Source organism: Bufo gargarizans, chromosome 2, assembly GCF_014858855.1.
Source record: "Bufo gargarizans isolate SCDJY-AF-19 chromosome 2, ASM1485885v1, whole genome shotgun sequence".
In the NCBI taxonomy this organism is placed as follows: domain Eukaryota; kingdom Metazoa; phylum Chordata; class Amphibia; order Anura; family Bufonidae; genus Bufo; species Bufo gargarizans.
In genome coordinates, this window is record NC_058081.1 from 371,724,263 (window position 1) to 371,746,620 (window position 22,358).

General features: G+C 44.5%; 1 protein-coding gene across 1 annotated transcript; it reads left to right on the top strand.

Annotated features, from left to right (window-relative positions):
* Positions 1-1,263: 1,263 nt before the first annotated feature.
* On the top strand, positions 1,264-17,905 carry GRXCR2 (glutaredoxin and cysteine rich domain containing 2). The gene is made up of 3 exons (XM_044277572.1): positions 1,264-1,593; positions 10,105-10,302; positions 17,692-17,905. Exons 1-3 carry the CDS (start codon positions 1,264-1,266, stop codon positions 17,884-17,886), a joined length of 723 nt encoding a protein of 240 aa, XP_044133507.1. The 3' UTR covers positions 17,887-17,905.
* The last annotated feature ends 4,453 nt before the right edge of the window (positions 17,906-22,358 follow it).

The window sequence follows — 22,358 nt, forward strand, 5'->3', positions numbered from 1 at the left end:
AAGTGGTCTTAAACTTTTGATCAGGACTGAACATACATCATCATTTAAGGGTTTGGAGACTTGCGCTCCGGTGCGGTGGGCACTTCCAGGATCACACGCTGTACATTTGGCACATTCTCACATTCTCATGCAGATGCTGTGGTTTCTAAGGCTACTTTCACACTAGCGTTCGATCGGATCTGTTCTGAACGGATCCGCTCATATTAATGCAGACGGTGGCTCCGTTCAGAACGGATCCGTCTGCATTTCAACTTAGAAACATTTTCTAAGTGTGAAAGTAGCCTGAGCGGATCCGTTCAGACTTTACATTGAAAGTCAATGGGGGACGGATCCGCTTGAAGATTGAGCCATATGGTGTCATCTTCAAGCGGATCCGTCCCCATTGACTTCCATTATAAGTCGGAACGGATCCGCTCGCCTCCGCACGGCCAGGCGGACACCCGAACGCTGCTTGCAGCGTTCAGGTGTCCGCTCACTGAGCGGAGCGGAGGCTGAGCGCTGGCAGGCGGATGCATTCTCAGTGGATCCGCCTCCACTGAGAATGCATTAGGGCCAGACGGCTGCGTTCAGGGCCGCTTGTGAGCCCCTTCAAACGGAGCTCACGAGCGGACACCTGAACGCAGGTGTGAAAGGAGCCTTACTGTAGGTTAAGATCACATGCCAAACGTATGACACGTGATCCCAGCAGTGGCCACTACACAGGAGCACAGTCAAATAGTCTCTTTAAGCTAATACAGTAATAAGTGTTCTCTATTCTGTCTTCAAAATGGAAAACGGCAAACTACCTGCTCTAAAGTTTTCTACAGTCCTACAAAGGAAGAGGTCCACTATAAATACCGGTCCATTCATTTTTCCTTCAATTTAACCTGACTTATTTATATGGCAGCAGATTCACCCCCAAGGATTCTGCAGATATTGATTTGTAGATTATAGTGTTGTATTCATGGCCAGCACCTAACCGAGGAGCATGTAAATAAAGGCTTAATTTCCTATCTGGCCTGCTGACTTTAGTGTGTGTAAACTGAGTCACATAAAGGATGTGGAAGCTAAGGTGAAGTACTTGTCACCCCACATATATGATTACTTCTTTCATCAATACTTAATAAGGTGGTGTTGGTTGAAGTTACATGAGACGATCTTAAGCCCTTTGTGAATTATTTAGCACTTGCAGGAACAGATGAAGTGCACAGAAAGCTACACTGGCACACAGAGGAATGATCAGTTTTTAGCAGAATTAAAGGAATATAGCAACTGCACCAGCCTATGGAGGAACAGAGAAAGTTAAGCCAAAGGTATGAAGACAGACCTCGGAAAGTGAGATTTAAGATCTCATCAGCATATAGTGGTAGGGTCCTAAAACAGGTCTATGAAGATGGGCAGGAACTGGAGTCCCCAGATGAAGAGTATCCTCACAGTTTTCTGCATGATAGCTTTGAGTCCTCTGAACATTATTACAACCCTGGAGAAACACATCCTCAGTTCTATCCAACAGCTCGTCTGACAGCTCAGAGAATAAGTGTTTTCAGAGATGGCACCTCTTACAGATTAGCTGGAGACCCCAAGTTTTCTGGATGTCATGGAATGGGCAAGAGTGTAAGTACTCAAGCTGTTTTTGTCTTTATATTGGTGCCTTTTCCACATCATCTTGAGCTGTAGATGATAATTCATACATAACAGTTGACGCCTCTATTGACATTGCAGTCTTATAGCAGGTTTTCATTTGATTTCCAGGCATTTCCCCCAAACCCGCAATATAACCGCAATGTGTGAATACAGACTAATTTGTCGACTAGATTTATACAAACAATAAGTTCAACATCAGTATTTGAATAATGTGTGGTTTTAATGGTGGATTTTACCAGTGATCTGACATTCAGTTGCCCAATTATGACCACAAGTGTTTAGGTCATCATGATCAAAGCAAATTTTTACTTTGTGGAATTCTATAATCTAAAAGGTCAGACACTAGACCTTGGAGTGCAAGGCATGGTTCCCTGGAAGCAACATAATGCAGTGTTGTGGTAACGTGAGCGACAAGGCCGTGAAATGATGAGGCCGCTTTTAGTGGAACAAGTTAATTGCACTTTAGTGAAGCAATTCAGCAGTCGGTACACACAGGCACTTACAGGGGTAGGCACAGTCTTTACAAGTTGCATACCTCAGTTTTCCCAAGTCTGCGTGTAGGGGAGAATAGGCAATGAGGTGGTTATTATGATTACTCATTACTAAAGCACCATTCATTCCATGGGACTGTACATATGATTCTCTTTTCAATTACTCTGAGTAATCTTCTCAATTTGACCAAGGGGTGCAATTTATCTCTCTCTCATATATATATATATATTTATCTCCTCTAGTTCAGTCAGTATTTGTACAATACCCAGCTGTAGAGTGTAGTCATTTGTAGTTGTGTTACCTTCACTGGGTTTAGTTTTTATGGCTGCTAAACCTTCTGTTAGGCTCAATTCTGCTCTCCCTCAGGGCTGTGACTTTTCATAGGACTCATGTATTCCTGTCTGCTGCTTTCTACATTCTCTGGCTTCTTCTCCTCTCAACAACTCACACACTACATGGCCACAGTTCCTACCTAAAGGGATGGGAGCAGCCCACATGCAGCAACTGGATCTAAAGTACATAATAGACACATTACCCTCTCTAGAAGTGAACCACTGGGTCACTGCAGATCTCCCATCTTTAGCGTTTGAAGTAGCCTCTGTACATGGGTGCTATTCATCCAAGTAGAGATGTTTTTCTGAAAAATTCACAAAAGTAGATAAATTCTTGGTAGAACAAGCTAAAACAGATGGCGGTGTAATTATTTTTTGCGTTACAGGAACATAGTAATGCCTGAGTACTTGACACCCATGGAAAACACATTAGTGTCAGGCTGAATGTCTAAAATTGATTCATGTACATTTCGCATGGGGAGTTTTTTTTCATTTATTTTTCACGCCTTAGGCTGGATCACCTTTTTATGGTGGCTTGTTCTAATGTATAAACTCGGTGGCAGCATTGTAGGTTTTTTCCCATCTCCCTCCCAAAAAGAGTTAGTAAAAGTTAATCAATAAGTTATGTGTATCCCAAAATGGTGCCATTAAAAACTACAACTTGTCCTGCAAAACACAAGTCCTCATATGGCTACATAGATTAAAATTAAAAAAGCTATAACTAGCTCTGAAAAATGAAAATGAAAAATATCACCTGGTCATTAAAGGGTTTGTCCACTTTTTACTACTGATGACCTATCCTTAGAATAGCGTAAAAATAGAACAGCTGATCTGTTGACCATTGAGGATCGGTGGTTTAGACAAGCTGTTGCATTCTGAGGGAGTCATACAAGGTACATTGGTGCTGATCTAAACTATTTATTACTGCTATCCTTAGTGTAGGACATCAATATCAAATTGTAGGGGTCCTACACTCGGCACCCCGCCAATCAGCTGTTTGAAGAGAATGCAGCACTCTGTATACCTGCTTGCCGCAGCAATTGTAGCAGTGAGCTGCTTTCTTTTAAAACAGCTGATCGGTAGGGGTCCCGGGTGTCGGACATCACCGATCTGGAATTGATGACATTGTATGATATTTATTATTATTATTTTTTACTATGGGTTGGCAGGGAATTATCTGTTTCCTGCCCCCACTGATAACAGCGATCAACCAATGGTAATTGCTCATTATCTGTATAGACAGACATGCAGAGAAGATGTAGATCACGCCTTCTCTGAATGACTCCAAGACTTTACAGTGCAGGGAATCCCTGGAACATCATTATTGATGAACAGGGTTTTCCTGCAGCTGCCAGAATGCAAAAGCAGTGTTTCTGTGTTTGGTAAGGCCTCTTGCGTGTGTGCCCCGTGGCCGTGCTGCGGCCCGCAATGCACGAACACCCACCGTGGGGCAGCCGCAGTGGATCGTGGACCCATTCACTTTAATGGGTCCGCGATCCGGCCTTTCCGCAAAAAGATAGGACATGTTCTATCTTTTTGTGGAATGGAAGTACGGAACGAAACCCCACGGAAGCACTCCGTAGTGCTTCCATAAGGTTCCGTTCTGTGCTTCCGTTCTGCACCATTCTGCATCTCCAGATTTGCGGACCCATTAAAGTGAATAGGTCCGCATCCGTGATGCATAATGCACATGGAACGGTTGTATTGCGGATCCACAAATGCAGTTTGCAATACATCACGGGGCGCACACGTTGATGTGCAATAAGCCTAACACAGCACTCCGTATAAGGGACTGCATTATTTGAGTTACCTGTCACAGTGCAAGCTGGCGACGTGCCCTCTTGTCCGCAGGATGGCAATGTAGGATGCATTAAGTGTGTGATAAATAAACAATAAAGATCATTGTCATTGTTGTTGCAGTGAATGCTGTAATGGAAAACATATCAAAGCTGTGGATTTGCCGCTTTTTTATCATTTCATCTCCACAAAAAGGCATATACATTCCAAAATGGTTTCAATAAAAGCTACAGATTGCCCTGCAAAAAATCCTGCCTACTTGGTTTGACCATTTTGGCTTCACCTAAAACATGGGGCCACTTCTACCTTTTTCCAAGGGACACTTTGAGTTCCCAATCTACCCCTGAGCATGTCTCTTTTATTAGTGTAGCTGCTGTATATATCCTTTAAATTGGGACCCATTGCTGGATGCATGCTTGGATTATGATACTTTATGGGAGAGGATAGTGGTTCTTTAGTGCGTAAAGTCATTGCTGGGGAGGTTCAGCCCTGGGTACCATAATGTATGGGGAGCACAAGTGTGACACGTTTCTCACATAGAATCTGTGGCCCAATCTATATAAGGAGTTGGACACTGGCTGAATAGCCATGTCAGTGCCTGTGAAATTTGGGAAAAGCTTGTCGTTCAGGTCACAGCCTGTCTTGAGATAGCTGGAAGTGGTGCTCAGCAGTCAATTTCCACTTCTGAGAGCTACTTAAAGGACCCTGGTTTTACTGTAGGACTTACAAAGATGCTGTGGGTAAAAGTACCAAACATCTCCCATCAGGGAAGAGGAAGGCATATTACTGAAGGTTACAGTAGTACAGGATCAGGCTGTACATGTAAGAGCTGGATCCTGAGGCTAGGGCTACACGGCGACACCTGTTGCGGCCAGGATCGCTGAGCAGCGGTGATCCCATAGAAATGAATTGGATGGCCGCGGCAGTCGCAAGAAATGCAGCCGAGTAGTCCTAGCCTGAAGATTGCTCTACATGCAGGAGTGCACAGCTCCATCAACTGATTAGTCTTTCAATCGTGGACAATTGCATGTTAATCTATGTAGAGCGGTGGGACGAGGTTGAATAGCAGTGTGCTTTTTATGTAGTTTGTGCAGGTGTGTGTGTGCACCCAGCTGCCATCAACAAAAGCCAGAATAAAGCATGTGATTTTTTTTTTAAATGGGTTGTCCCATTTAGTCATTACAAATGCGAGATAGGACTAAGCACTGATCACCATGTGGATGGGAAACGGGGGCAGGCCAGCGTTCCGCTGTTTCAGTAGCTCCCATTGCAGTGCATAGGAGTTATAGTAACAGCAGAGTACAGCAAGGTAATCTGTTTCCCTAACTGCAATGGCAGCTATTTAAACAGCAGGGCAGCGGCCTGCTCCCCTGTTGCTCTGCCACCTGGTAGTAAGCGCTTAGAGTTGTTTCAACAGCCAAGGCTGCCATCAGTGCCAAGTACAGGCCAACCATATGCTCCCCCCACCAGCCCTTCTCACATTCACAGCCATAACTTTTTGTGTCAAGCCATTTTGTCATATACATTACTAAGATTTTAATTTCCGTCAGCTTTTAATAATGGTTATAGGAAAGAAAAAAAAAACAATTGCGCTATTTTTGTTTGCGCTGTTTACAGATCGGCATAAATAATGTGTTATTGTATGGGTTATTATTAGGCTTCAGCGAATCGAGCTTCAGATTAAAAATTCAAAGTTTGTAATGCTCCGTACAGCATTAAAATGGATGTGCTCCGTGGAGGAAAACTTTGTATCGCCAAAGGTTGCGCAAGACTTCGGTATTCCTATCTGCATATTTAAAAGCATTTTAAAATCGGATCTGAAGTGGGCTTTGGTACCGAGGTACCTGCCAGTACCAAGCGTGAATTCAGATTCCTATTTGAAAATGTTGTAAAATAAGCAGATAGGAATACCGAAGTCATTCACTGAAATATTGCGCAACTTCGGGCGAGACAAATTTTTGCTCCATGGAGCCAATACATTTGCTGTACGGAAACATCATTACCAACAAAGTTTTTGAAGGAATCAACTTCAGATCTATGATCCAAAGCTCCATTTGCTCAAACCCAGTTATTATGATTACAGAGATACCAAATACTGCTCTGTGAGATGTAACAGTATCTATGCTACAAAACACATTTATTGTAATGGTTTTCACTCTATTTCTTTAGTAGCATTAAGGGTTCACACCACTGCTATATATTTCCACTCTTCTGGTCCATTAGAAGAGGAGAACAACATAAATAATGGAAGTGCCAGATTAAGCACATAAATGACATGAAGGGAACAAAACATGACTCCGTTTTTACCACACAAAGAAGTTCTGCATGTAGGGGCTTTCTGTCCAGAAGCTGAATGGAGCTTCCAATGCAGACTTGAACAAGCCATCACTTTGCAGAAAAAAGTGGCTTTTACTTTCCAGATTTTCTTTTACTGTAAAAGCTGAAAAGTGGACTTTCCATGTTTCTGCTATAACCTTTACAAAAAAAAAAAAATCTACAGATCTTTGTTAGGAATTGAACTCCAGGACTTCTAAATGGTGAGTATCAAGTTTAGGGTTCAATTTCCAATGGGGAAATTCAAAGTGCCTAGAGAGCTACTAAACATTAATACCATTGATTTAATATTATACCTGTGAGAAAAATTGTAATATTGTTAGTAGCTTTGTAGGCATAGAGAACCCTACCCTTAGGCCGAATGCACACAGCCGTTTTTCATGGCCGTGAGCGGTCCGTGGAAGCACGGGCTGGATTCCTGCTGAGAGCAGGAGCGCATTGCTATGACGCCGTGCGCTCCCTGCTGCCGCCGCAGTACAGTAATACACTGGTATAGATCACACCAGTGTATTACTGTATTGCGGCGGCAGCAGGGAGCGCACGGCGTCCTAGCAACCAATGACTCTGTGCGCTCCTGCTCTCAGCAGGAATCCAGCCCGTGGTTCCACGGACCGCTCACGGCCGTAAAAAACGGCCGCGTGCCTTCAGCCTTACAGTAATTCAGGTCTATAATGTAGTGGTAAACTTTCTGCCTGCCATTTAGTAGGTTCAATTCCAACCAGAGACAATAGTTTATTTATAAAAGCTCTATGTGCTGGAGAGGCCCCCTCCAACCCACACGGAACTGAGGATTCATTAGTATACACTGCTCTGCAGTGAATACTAATACGGTTGACAATGGTGGGCTCCTACTCCACTGGGTCCCTGACTGCAGTACCACCTTCATGGCAGTCCTGCCAATAGCTTTCTAACTGCATGGCCAGCCTAAAGTGGTTGTCCAGGATTAACATGCATTTTAAATACCACTCTCTCCTTGCTGGACCTGTGGAAAGAAATGTATTATTTACCTACTCCATGATGCTCGGTTCTGGCACCATGGGTAACCATCTTACATCGCTGCACTACGTTCCCTGCATGCAAACTTCCAGAAAGTACAGCATCACACGCGCGATGCTTCCCCAAGTGGCACAAGGCCTAGCAGTGACATACTGTTTAGAGACACGTCACCAATGAAGCCACTCATTGGCTGAAGCGGCACATGTGTTAAAAAAGAAAATTATATCACAGTGAGGCCTCTTGCACACAAACTTTATTTATCCGCTTCCGTTCCGTTTTTGCGGATTCCGTTTGCGGTCCGTATGCGGAACCATTCATTTCAATGATTCCGCCCAAAAAAACGTAATGTACTCCGTATGCATTTCGTTTCCGTATTTCCATTCCGCTGAAGGATAGAACTTATTGCCCGCAAATAGCCATACGGTCGTGTGCAAGAGGCCTGACTGTGGTTATAGCAGGGGATTGAAGAACGCTTTTACAGCTTTTGCTTCATCTGCCTGCAGGAAGAAAACGATCGTCGGAAACACGCTGCTGGCTACTCTCAGGTACTGCTGCCGGCTTGGGATGTTTGTTGGCGGTGACAGGTTCCCTTTAAAATGTAGTTGCATATAGGTTTTTAGTGGCCTTTTTCAGCATTTTTACATCTTTTAAGGTATTTTTTGCTCAAATATGCCAGTTCCATATATTAGTTGAAAGTATGAAAATGCAAGACATACACACTTTTTTTTGTGTCTCTGGTGTATTTAATTATTTTTTTAACCGCAGCTGAAGCAATGGTGGATTTTTTTGGACATTTTTTCCATGTTCTTTTCTACAGGAATAAGGGGCATGAAAAAAGACAAAAATGAAAATAACAAATGAACGTGGAATAAACCTCAAACATTTTAGGGTACTTTCACACTGGCGATTCTGGGTCCTCTTGTGAGATCCGTTTCAGGGCTTTCACAAGCGGCCAAAACGGATCAGTTCAGCCCCAATGCATTCTGAATGGATAAGGATCCGCTCAGAATGCATCAATTTGGCTGCGTTTGGTCTCCGTTGCATTTATTAGGTAATCACTAAAACGCAGCTTGCAGCGTTTTGGTGACCGTCTGACTATGCAGAGCTGTCTAGACTTACAATGTAAGTCAATGGGGACAGATCCGTTTTTCACTGACACAATATGGTGCAATTGAAAACATATCCATCCCCCATTGACTTTCAATGTAAGTCAAGATGGATCCGTTTTGACTTACACTTTTTTTTTATGAATAATGCAAACGAATCCGTTATTAACGGACACAAGCGTTTGCATTATTGGTGCGGATCCGCCTGTGCAGATACAAGACGGATCCGCACAAAATGCGAGTGTGAAAGTGGCCTTACATGGGTTTTTTTGTGGCAAATTGGTGTGCAAAGTTTTTTGTGTGTGTTTGTGCAGATACAACACTTCCAGAAGAGCAGATGCTAGAACAACAAATTATCTAAACAAGGGGAGAGGGAATATGGATGTACACTGTGTTTCATCTGTGAAGATGTCCTTGAAGGATCCGTGTTTGGTCCATTTCTCCATTTTTACTATCCGTGTGTCATCAGTAATCCACGGACGCTGCTCAGCTGAAAATTAATTTCCAGAGCATCTCCTACCAGTCTTCAGTGAAAAACGGATGCACCATGGACGCAACACGGATGCCATTCTTGTTGTGTCTGTTATTTTCACAGACCCACAGGCTTCAATGGGCGTGTTTGGTCCGCATCACGGTAGTGCATGTCTCCGTGAATTTTTTAATGACCCATGGTCAGTAAATAAATGCTGATGTGTGAACGGACAGATTCAAATCAATGGGTACGTGTGCTGTCTGTGGAAAATACTGACAGCACACGTCAGTGAAATACAGAATTGTGAACGAGGCCGTAGGCCTCATGCACACAGCTGTGGTTTTGGTCCGCATCCGGGCCGTAAAAGATGCGGACATGTCCTATTCTTGTCCGCACTTTGCAAACAAAAATAGGCAGTTATATTAAAGGCTGTCAGTGCCGCTCCACAAATTGCGGAACGCACACGGACGCCATCCGTGTTCTGCGGATCCGCGATTTGGCAAAACAGCCAACGGTCATGTGCATGAGGCCTTAGGGTGTTTTCACACATAGGTTTCTAGTGGTGTTTTCTGGACTTCTGCATTTTTTTAAAGGTAAAAACACCAGCTAGAAGAAAGTGTATGGGGAATATGTCACACAACCATTTTTCTCCACTGGTGTATTTGCTAGTTAGGTGGTGTTTTTTGCTATACAGCATGCTGTAGTTGTGATGTTATTATTACATCTCTTTCACTATAAGGGGGGGGGAAAGCCATAACAAATAAACTGTTTACACAGCCAAAAAAACACCACTAAAAAAGGCCACAAAAACTGCAACAAATAATACACAGGACCTAAAATATGTAGATTGTAATTTTTTACTGAGAAAAAAATGACAGTACAAAATCCATGCATGTAAGGACCCAGACTACCAGTTATGTACTATAATTACTTTACCATTATTATTTTATAGGATTCCGATGTAATAGACTTTGGCAAAATCATAATTTATACTAGTAATTTGAAGATTATAAAAACCCCTGTTATCAACACAGAAGAGTCAGAAAATACAAAATGGTCACCAGGAAGAAGACGGCGAGCGGGCCAGAGAGATTTATGTCCTACAGCTAATAACAGCTATGAGAACAGTCTGGTCCAACAGCACACCCAGGTGAAAAATATGGAACACCTAAGGCTCTCTTCACACCACGTAGAAACTGCCGATGTTCAAGAACAAAAATTCACAGTAAGTGTGGAGTGAACAGGACACTTACCTGGTGCCCTCCACTTTCATCTTGGTGCCAATGCCTGGTCTCCTGTCCTGTCATCTAAGAACCACTTCTGAGATTTGTATACCCTCTTCTCGGGCTACCTGTTGCCACTTGATAGTCCAAGATACTTCCTGCTGTCCCCAGATAGGCCACCACTGCACAAGTGAGGGCAGAGCTTGATCCCTAGCTGAAAAGAGGAACAGGAGGACACCTTGTAAGTTTAGTCCACACCCCTGAGTTCACCTTAGGGCTCTTTCACACGAGCGGATGCCATGCGTGGAATCCGCAGGGTTTTTGTCCGGCGGGCAGTCGGCATTTGCAACGAATCAGGCAGCCAGATCTCCTAAATGGAGATGTGAATGCAGCTTTAGCATCAGTTTGTGTCACTTCCGTCAGAGATCAGTTATTTTTGACAACAGAAAAAGTCCTGCATGCAGTACTTTTTCTCCCGTCAAAAATAACTGAACTCTGAGGGAAGTGACACAAACTGATCATAATTGATGCTCAAAATAAGGCCGAATGCACACAGCCGTTGTTCACGGCCGTGAGCGGTCCGTGGAACCGCGGCCTGGATTCCTGCTGAGAGCAGGAGCGCGCGGCGTCATTGGTTGCTAGGACGCCGTGCGCTCCCTGCTGCCGCCACAGTACAGTAATACACTGGTATAGATCATACCAGTGTAATACTGTACTGCGGCGGCAGCAGGGAGCGCACGGCGTCATAGAAACCAATGACGCCGCGCGCTCCTGCTCTCAGCAGGAATCCAGCCCGTGGTTCCACGGACAGCTCATGGCCGTGAAACATGGCCGTGTGCATTCGGCCTAACGGATAAGGTTACTTTCACATCTGCGTTTTTGCTGTATCCATCGTGGATCATCAAAAACGCTTCCGCCATGATAATACAACCGTCTGCATCCGTTCTGAACAGATCCGATTGTATTATCTCTAGAACAGCCATGGTGGATCCAGCATTAAAACCATTGTAAGTCAATGGGGGACAGATCCATTTTCTTTTGTGTCCGGGAAAACAGATAGTTGATTTACATTGTGTTTCATGCCGGATCTGTCTTGCTCCGTATCCCATGACGCACTCAAAAACGCTGCTTGCAGTGCTTTTGTGTGCGTCATGGGAAAGCAACGAAAAGGAATGCATTCTGGTGCACTCCATTCCATTCAGTTTTGTCCCCAATGACAATGAATGGGGACAAAACTGAAGCGTTTTCTTCCGGTATTGAGCCTCTATGACGGATCTCAAAACCGGAAAGAAAAACGCAGATTTGAAAGTAGCCTAACAGATCAGTTTTTTTTTCTGTTCTTCTAAGGCCCCTTTCACACGGGCGAGTTTTCCGTGCGGGTGCGATCCGTGCGGCGAACGTATGGCACCCGCACAAAATCCTGACCCATTCATTTCTATGGGGCTGTGCACATGAGCGATGTTTTTAACGCATCACTTGTGCGTTCAGTTGAAATCGCAGCATGCTCTATATTGTCCGATTTCAACGTGACGCAGGCCCCATAGAAATGAATGGGGTGTGTGAAAATCGGATGGCATCCGCAAGCAAGTACGGATGCCGTGCGATTTGCACGCATGGTTGCTAGGAGACCATCGGGATGGAGACCCGATCATTATTATTTTCCCTTATAACATGGTTATAAGGGAAAATAATAGCATTCTGAATACAGAATGCATAGTAAACCAGCGCTAGAGGGGTTAAAAAAAAATAAAAAAAAAATTTAACTCACCTTAGTCCACTTGCTCGCGAAGCCGGCATCTCCTTGTGTCTCCGCTGCTGATGAACAGGACCTGGGGTGAGCTACTCCATTAAATAGAGCTTAAGGACCTTCGATGACGTCACTCCGGTCATCACATGATCTTTTACCATGGTGAATCACCATGGTAAAAGATCATGTGACATACCATGTGATGACCGGAGTGACGTCATCGAAGGTCCTTAACCTGTATTTAATGGAGCAGCTCACCCCAGGTCCTGTTCATCAGCAGCGGAGACAGAAGGAGATGCCGGCTTCGCGAGCAAGTGGACTAAGGTGAGTTAAATTATTTTTTTAATTTTTTTTTAACCCCTCTAGCGCTGGTTTACTATGCATTCTGTATTCAGAATGCTATTATTTTCGCTTATAACCATGTTATAAGGGAAAATAATACAATCTTCAGAACATCAATCCCAAGCCCGAACTTCTATGAAGAAGTTCGGGTTTGGGTACCAAACATGCGCGATTTTTCTCACGCGAGTGCAACGCATGACAATGTTTTGCACTTGCGCAGAAAAAATCGCGCATTTTCCCGCAACGCACCCGGCTCTTATCCGGGCAAAAAAAATGACGCCCGTGTGAAAGGGGCCTAATGGATCAGAAGAACTGAAAGCTAAATGGTGATGTGAACTCAGCCTTGATGTGAATTTTCATTCCTGAACTGGAAACATGGCAAAAATATTAAATTGTGCAATAAGAGGACAATATGGGTTGTAGATGTTTGCACTTGTTTGCTATGTATTTTATCATGAACATTACAAGTATTTTATAAAATATCTACTTTAGGCCTCTTGCAGATGAGCGTGTCCGGATTATGTCCGGATGCGTTGCAGATGCGTTCAATGAAAACTGTGCGATTTCGCAAACAAAGCCATTCAGTTTTGTTTGCGATTGCGTTCAGTTGTTCAGTTTTTATCGTGCGGGTGCAATGCGATTTACTGCATTTTGCACGCAGGTGATAAAAAACAGAATGTTTACAAACAACATCTCTTGGCAACCATCCATGAAAATCGCATCGCATCCACACTTGCTTGCGGATGCGATGCGATTTTCACACAGCCACACTAACTTATATGGGGCCTGCGTTGTGTGAAAATGGTAGACTATAGAACATTCAGCGATTTTCACACAACGCAAAAGTGATGCGTGGAAACCAATGCTCATGTACACAGACCCATTTAAATGAATGGGTCCGGATTCCATGCAGGGGCAATGTGTTTGCATCACGCATTGCACCCGCGTGGAATTCTTGCTCGTGTGAAAGAGGCCTTAGGGTGCTGCCACACACAGTTTTTTTTGGTGTGCGACACTGGCACTTGTATTTTTCGAAATGGTGCAATAAAAAAAAAAAAAAGTTAAAAAGTTAAAAAATAAAAAACAATGGCTGTATAGGAGGAAAAAATGCTAGACAAAAGAGGGGGGGAAAGCAAAAGAAAAACCCAGAGAATGCTGCAAATAAAATAAAAAACTAAGGAAAAAAGGCATGCAATTAAAAAGAAAAAAAATATTTGTGCTGCCTTTAATGTTTCCCAAAGACTTCCATGTAACATATGAAGTTGATGATCATTGCTCATAAAACGCAGCAAAAACACCAGTTAAAAATGCACCAAACCCCCCCAGAAATGCCTAAATAACGCCCCCAAAAAATGACTGTGTGACACCAGCCCATGAAAAAGGTTACTAAGCTACATAAATGCTGTATGAAGATGAGAGGAGGGAAATGACAGGTGGTCAAGTACAGCTCAATTTGTAAGATATTGCTCAACTGATAAAACTGTTCCAGCTGTAAGAAATGAAACCGCCATAATGCCCTTTCCTATTATCATGGGAATAACTACCTCCTGGTAGTTATGCAGAAAGTTTAGCAGCTGCTAAAGGAGGCTCAGAGGAAAGGGACAGGTGTGCATGATAGAGAAAGGGATATTTAAAGGGTAACTAGCCGTTTACACAAGTTTATTCAAAAATATTCTAAATGCCCAGAAAATTATTTGTGTTATATATTTTACTGAATACAAAATAGACAGATGCGATGCGACAGTTGCACAAAAATCCAACTTGGATGGATTTTTTGCGACTGTCGTGTTGCAGCTTGTCGTAGTGTGACACCATAGACCCTCAATACAATGAGGGCTCATTCACACGACCGTATTAATGGGTCTGCATTTGTTCTGCAATTTTGCAAAACAGGTGCAGACCCATTCATTTCAATAGGGCTGCAAAAGATGTGGACAGCACACCGTATGCTGTCTCCATTCCGTGTCCCCGCAAAACAGAGCATGTCCTATTCTTGTCCGTTTTGCAGACAAGAAGAGGCATTTCTATAATGGGCCGTCTGTTCTGTTCCACAAATTGCAGAACACACGGGCAGCATCCGTGGTTTGTGGATCCGCAATTTGCGTGCGGTGCAGTCGTGTGAATGAGCCCTAAATGTCGTGTGTAGCCTAATCCAGAAGCAGGCTGAGCCAGCATCTCTCCAACTGAAAGGGAAATGCTGTTGTATCATGACATGCAAAGATTATAGTGAATTCATTGACCGCTGGCCACGATGGAAAGCTAAACCATTTTGTACAGGGTTGTCGGCTGTTTCCGTAACCTCCACCCACTACCGATAGCTGCATACGATGGGTATTCCAATCTGACAAATGGTTGAAAAGGAAATACCCTTTTAAAATATGTCCACACTGGATGGATACATTGTGGAACGTCATGGTGGATTTACATGCGGTAAATCCACAGCAAATCTCTTCCACACACTGCTGAAAAAAGACAGTGTTAGGCCTCATGCACACGACCGTTTTTTTTTAAGGTCCACAAAAAGGGGTCCGTAGGTCCGTGATCCGTGACCGTTTTTTCGTCCGTGGGTCTTCCTTGTTTTTTGTAGGATCCACAGACATCTAAGTCAAGTTTGCCATTGATAGGAAAAAACGGACATGGATCACGGACACGGATGACAATCTTGTGTGCATCCGGGATTTTTCATGTGTGCATCCATGAACTGTTGGCCGTGAAAAAAATAGGACAGGTCATAGTTTTTTCACGGCCAGGAAACACGGATCACGGATGCGGCTGCCAAACGGTGCATTTTCCGATTTTTCCACTGACCCATTGAAAGTCAATGGGTCAGTTAAAAAAAATGGAAAACGGCACAACGGCCATGGATGCACACAACGGTCGTGTGCATGAGGCCTTAGAGTACTTTCACACTAGCGTTTTTCTTTTCCGGCATAGAGTTCCGTCATAGGGGCTCAATACCAGAAAAGAACTGATCAGTTTAAGGCCCCATGCACACGGCCGTGTGCGGGCCGTGGAACCGCGGCCTGGATCCCTCCTGAGAGCAGGAGCGCACGGCGTCACTGGTTGCTATGACGCCGTGCGCTCCCTGCTGCCGACACAGTACAGTAATACACTGGTATAGATCATACCAGTGTATTACTGTATTGCGGCGGCAGCAGGGAGCGCACGGCGTCATAGCAACCAGTGACGCCGTGCGCTCCTGCTCTCAGGAGGGATCCAGGCCGCGGTTCCACGGCCGTGTGCATGGGGCCTTATCCTAATGCATTCTGCTGAATGGAGAGTAATCCGTTCAGGATGCATCAGGATGTCTTCAGTTCAGTCTTTTTGACTGTTCAAGATGGAGATAATACTTCAGCATGCTACGGTTTTATCTCCGGCCCAAAAAACTGAACACTTGCCTGAATGCCGGATACGGCATTTTTTTCCATAGGAATGTATTAGTGCCGGATCCGGCATTCAAATTGCCGCATTGACGGATCCGGTATTCCGGTCTGCGCATGTGCAGACCTTTAAAAATGTAAAATAAAAATACCGGATCTGTTTTGCCTGATGACACCGGAAAAACGGATCCGGTATTGCAATGCATTTTTCTGACTGATCAGGCTTTTTTCAGACTGATCAGGATCCTGATCAGTCTGAAAAATGCCTGATCAGTCAGAAAAAATGACATGGGTTTGCAAACAGTTTGGGCAACGGAAATGCCTGCCGGAATCAAACAACACAAGTGTGAAAGTACCCTAAGGCTATTTTCACACTTGCGGCAGTGTGATCCTGCAAGCAGTTCCATCGTTGGAACTGCCCGCCGGATCCGCTGATCTGGGTGTGACTGAAAGCATGTGTGAGACGCATCCGGATGCGGTCCATCTCACAAATACATTGCGAGAACGGATCCGTCTCTCTGTTTGTCATGCAGACAGATGGATTCGTTTTGCATCCTTTTTAAAAATGTTACTGGTCTGCGTATGCGCAGGCCGGAAAGACGGATCCGGCATTACGGTATTTTGAATGCCAGATCCGACACTAATACATTCCTATAGGGAAAACTGCCGGAAAACTGCCGGAACTCTATGCCGGAAAAGAAAAACGCTAGTGTGAAAGTGCCCTAAGGCCCCTTTCACACGGGCGAGTATTCCGCACGGATGCGATGCGCAAGTTGAACGCATTGCACCCACACTGAATACCGACCCATTCATTTCTATGGGGCTGTTCACATGAGCGGTGATTTTCACGCATCACTTGAGCGATGCGTGAAAATCGCAGCATGCTCTATATTCTGCGTTTTTCACGTAACGCAGGCCCCATAGAAGTGAATAGGGTTGCGTGAAAAATTGCAAGCATCCGCACTTCCACGATTTTCACGCACGGTTGCTAGGAGACTATCAGGATGGAGACCCGATCATTATTATTTTCCCCTATAACATGGTTATAAGGGAATAATAGCATTCTGAATACAGAATGCATAGTACAATAGCGCTGGAGGGGTTAAAAAAATAAATAACTCACCTTAATCCACTTGCTCGCGCAGCCCGGCATCTCCTTCTGTCTTGATCTTAGCTCTGTGTAGCAACAAGGACCTTTGGTGACGTCACAGTCATCACATGATCTTTTACCATGGTGATGGATCATGTGATGACCGGAGTGACGTCACCACAGGTCCTGTTGCTACACAGAGCTAAGATGAAGACAGAAGGAGATGCCGGGCTACGCGAGCAAGTGGATTAAGGTGAGTTCAATTATTATTATTATTTTTTTAACCCCTCCAGCGCTATTTTACTATGCATTCTGTATTCAGAATGCTATTATTTTCCCTTATAACCATGTTATAAGGGAAAATAATACAATCTACAGAACACAGATCCCAGACCCGAACTTCTGTGAAGAAGTTCGGGTTTGGGTACCAAACATGCGCGACTTTTCTCACGCAAGTGCAAAACGCATGACAATGTTTTGCACTCGTGCGGAAAAATCGCGGGTGTTCCCGCAACGCTCACGTTTCCGCAACGGCCGTGTGAAAGAGGCCTAAGTGACTTGCAGTGGAGATTCTATATCCACAGCATGCCAATTTATACTATAGATTTCACCCATTGCAATAAAAAGGGTGAAATCTTCAGCAAAACCTGCGTGTAACTCATGGATTTTGTAGCAGCTTCTCTGTACAAAAATAATAATTGTAGTCCAAGAGAGCTGAAGAATATTGGCATTCATGATGTCCTTATCTGTATTTCAGGAAGAAGAGGCCCCGGAGTGCTCTCAGTGCAAGGGCTCTGGTTGTGCCCCTTGTTCTCTGTGTCATGGGAGCAAGTTCTCCATGTTAGCCAACCGCTTTAAAGAGTCTTACCGCGCTCTTCGCTGTCCTGCTTGTGACGAGAAAGGATTGCAGCCCTGCCAGATGTGCACCGATGAGACAGAAGAATTTGGATGACCATTATCTCCTCATTCATAAAAACCCTTGAATGTGTTCCTAGAGGAGTAAAAGCATTGGCAGTAAAAAAGAAATGTGTCTGCATCTGAATGGCTTTTGTATAATTACTGACTATTATAGTGCATGGAAATGAAATGGAAGAAGTGCTCATTCTGAGGTGTTTAATGGGCACAGAGATGTTTCGCTGCCATGTGTTTGGCCTCATGCACACAACAGTATTTTTTCACGGTCCGCAAAACGGGGTTCCGTTGTTCTGTGATCCGTTTCCGTTTTTGTTTCCGTGTGTCTTCCTTGATTTTTGGAGGATCACCAGACATGAAGGAAAGTGAAAAAAAAAATCAAAGTCAAGTTTGCCTTGCAAATGATAGAAAAAAAACGGACACGGATGCACGGACGCGGATGACAATCTTGTGTGCCTCCGTGTTTTTTCACGGACCCATTGACTTGAATGGGTCCGCGATCCGCTGTCCGTGAAAAAAATAGGACAGGTCATATTTTTTTGACGGACTGGAAACACGGATCACGGACGCGGATGACAAACGGTGCATTAGCCGAGTTTTCAACGGACCCATTGAAAGTCAATGGGTCCGCAGAAAATCACAGAAAACGGAACAACGGACACGGAACACAACAACGGTCGTGTGCATGAGGCCTAAGGCTGTCTAGATGCAGAATAAACACCTCATTTGGAGACCTACATTTTAGAGGTAACCCCTGTTGTAGATGGGAGCTCCCAGCTCAGGACCACCCTCATGAGCCAGAACAGAGAGCTTCTACCATCCTGGTGTAACAGGGGTGGCCATTCAGGGGAAACGCATGGCTGGCAGGAATAGGAAGACGGCCTGGACAATCAGATGATCCTCCCAAGGGCAATGTTCTGAAAGATATTGGACAACCCCTTTAAATCTTTCTATGGCAGATTTTCTGCCTTCATTGGTTCCCATGGGCAATTAGGGTGATTTGTGGTAATATACCAACTCAAACTTCAAACTGGTCAGAGGCAAAAATGAGATTTTCCCGAGAATGGCAGCTTGCCTATAGTGGCATTTGCTATTATAGCAAAAAACTCCTCTGAAAAATGATTGTTCCTAACCAAGGAGGAGATTGGTAAAGCCTGCCCGATCATTTAAGGGGGTCTGCATCTGTTTGAGAAGGCAGCGGCGCTCTAGCAGGGCCGCGGCCTTCTGGCTGTTTACCGCTGGCCCAGTGACGTCACGACTAGTATCACTGGCCTGGGCGCGGCTAAGCTCCATTTAAGTGAACAGAGCTTAGCCGCGCCCTGGCAAGTTGATACTAGTCGTGGTGTCACTGGGCTGGCGGTAAATAGGGAGAAGGCCACTACTGGAGCACTGCTGCCTTCTCAAACAGCTGATCGGCGGGGTCCCGGGTGTCGGACCCCCGCTGATTAGATGCTGATGATTTATCCAGAGGATAGATCATCAGTTTAAAAAAACGTCAGAACCCCTTTAATATTAAATATTCTATATATTCTACATGGCCCAAAAGTTATCCAGTCAATGTAATGAACTGGTTACAAAGCTAACAATCTGAGGCCTCATGCACATGGCCATATAATGCAACAGGGCAACCACCCTGTTATGGCCCATTTCACATCACCCTTTAGTTTTCCGCTCTTCTGATCCCGTATTTTAAACACCCGTTATGCTCAGTTAGGGCTCATGCATATGAACATGTGCATGCCGTGCACTGGGGACTGCAAATTGCGGTACCCAATGCACGGGCACCGTCCGTATAGACTACGCTGGCGGATGAAGACCCATTCAACTTGAATGGGTCCATGATCCGTCCACACCCAAAAAATAATAATAATAGAGCATGTATTATTTTTTTCTGGTACATAGGCAGGGACCGAAATGGAGCGCTTCCATGGCCTTCCACTTCGTATATTCCGGACTGAAGTAAATGGGTCCGCATCCATCATACGAAGCTCACGCGGCCAGAAACCGTATATTGCAGACCCACTGTTTGCGGGCTGCAATATGGGCACGACCGGCACACTTTTGTGTACATGAGCCCTTTTGCACATTTTGCATTCGTCTTAGCAATTTCCATCTGAGATCCGTTGTTTTACACAGAAAAAATATTCCTATACAAAGTATTGGATCTCAGGCAGAAAAGGTAAAAACAAATGCAAAATGTGCATAACTGAGCATTAATGGATGCTTAACCCCTTAAAGACCGGATCTATTTTAATTTTTTTATTTTTCCTCCCCACATTCTAATAGCCATAACTTTTTTATTTTTTCCGTTCACATAGCCATATGATGGCTTACTTTTTGCATGACAAGAGGCATTGGATCGTCATAAATTTGGTTTTTATGGTATTTAGTCGCAAGTCTGTTAGTAAATGTGCCCTCATGCTGGGGCTACATGACGAAGTGTGGCACAACACTGCATCTAATGACGGTGTCAGTGCGACACGGGATAATCACAGAAAATCCAGCACTGACAACACTTGTAAATCATCTCCATTGGTTTCAGTGGGGAAACCGCTTGTTAATTTACACACCGCAGTTTTTTACTACTCATGGTTTTAAAGAAATGCAGCATGGAATAAAAAATAAGTGAACCTATGAAACTGGCTGACCTGTTCCATGTGCGCTTGGAAGCTGAAGGCATCTGTGTTGGTCCCATGTTCATATGTGGCCACATTACTGAGAAAATAATAGTTTAATATATGCAAATGAACTTCTAGGAGCAACGGGGGCGTTGCCTTTACACCTAGAGCCTCTGCCTTCTCTGCAACTGCCGCATCCGCTGTACTTTGACAGCCCCAGTGAAAACCTGATCACACCTAGGCCTGTCAAACTGCAAAGGGTGTGAAAGTTGCAGAAATATCTAGGTGTAATGGCAATGCCCCCATTGCTCCTAGAGGCTCATTTGCATATATTAAACAGGGGTGCACCTAGCCTTTATGCCGCCTGAAGTGAAAACTAAAACGGCGCCTCAACAGCCCCAATGCCAATTTTTTAACCTAACCCTTTCCTCCAGCCCTACTGTTAAAGAGAACCCGTCACCGGGATTTTGTGTATAGAGCTGAGGATATGGGTTGCTAGATGGCCGCTAGCACATCTGCAATACCCAGTCCTCATAGCTATGTGTGCTTTTATTGTGTAAAAAAGACGATATGATCCATATGCAAATTAACCTGAGATGAGTCCTGTCCCTGAGATGAGTCCAGCGTGAATGAGCCCAGCACCACCCCGCATCCTTAGAATCTCCTCCTTGCTCCCCGACGTCAGAAAGCCAGAGCGCCATAATCTCGTGATGCGTGAGCTAGCGCATGCGCAGTTCCTTCCCTGAGGTTGATACCAGCACAGGAAAGGAACACTATGACGACAGTGCGCATCGCGAGATTACGGCACCCTGGCCTTCTGACGTCGGGGAGCAAGGAGGTGAATTTGAGGATGCGGGGCGGTGCTGCACTACTTGGAAAACATTACATACAGAGCTACAAAACATACAGGGTAAGGCCTCTTTCACACTACAGTATGTTGCATTCAGTGTTTTGCGTTCCGTTTTTCACGGATCCGTTGTTCCGTTTTTTGCTTCCGTTGTGGTTCCGTTTCCGTTCCGTTGTTCCGTTCCGTTTTTCCGTATGGCAAATACAGTATACAGTAATTTCATATTAAAAATTGGGCTGGGCATAACATTTTCAATTGATGGTTCCGCAAAAAACGGAACGGATACGGAAGACATACGGATGCATTTCCGTATGTGTTCCGTTTTTTTTGCGGCCCCATTGACTTGAATGGAGCCACGGACTGTGATTCTCGGCCAAATATAGGACATGTTCTATCTTTTCAACGGAACGGAAAAACGGAAATACGGAAACGGAATGCATACGGAACACATTCCGTTTTTTTGCGGAACCATTGAAATGAATGGTTCCGTATACGGACCGTATACGGAACGTAAAAAACGGACCGTATACGGAACGCAAAATACTGTAGTGTGAAAGAGGCCTAATAGAGCGCCACATACTGTGCTTCCCAATACTATACTGCAGAAACAGATAATCTGCCCTTCTGCTGCCCCCCTCTTGCCCCTACCTGGTGCTGCCTAAGGCAATCACCTCACCTTTCCTCATTGGTGGTGCACCCCTAATATTAAAATAATATATAATAATTCTTCTCAGTAATGCGGCCACATATGAACATGGGACCAACACAGATGCCTTCTGCTGCCAAGTGGAACAGGTCAGCCAGTTTTATTACAAATTAAGACTAATTACTCTCCTCACTGCCTACACCTGCTGTACATGGCTTGTGGCCTGCCGGGCTATATGGTATCACTGGCACATTCCTTCCCATATACTATAAGACACAAGCAGCCGCTGACAGGCACGTCCCTCTAAGTGACATTGGGCTCAGCCCACGTAGCCCGGGCTCTGCATGTACTCACGCACGCACTGTTCGCCACTAATAAAGTTATTTGAAATTGTTAAGAAA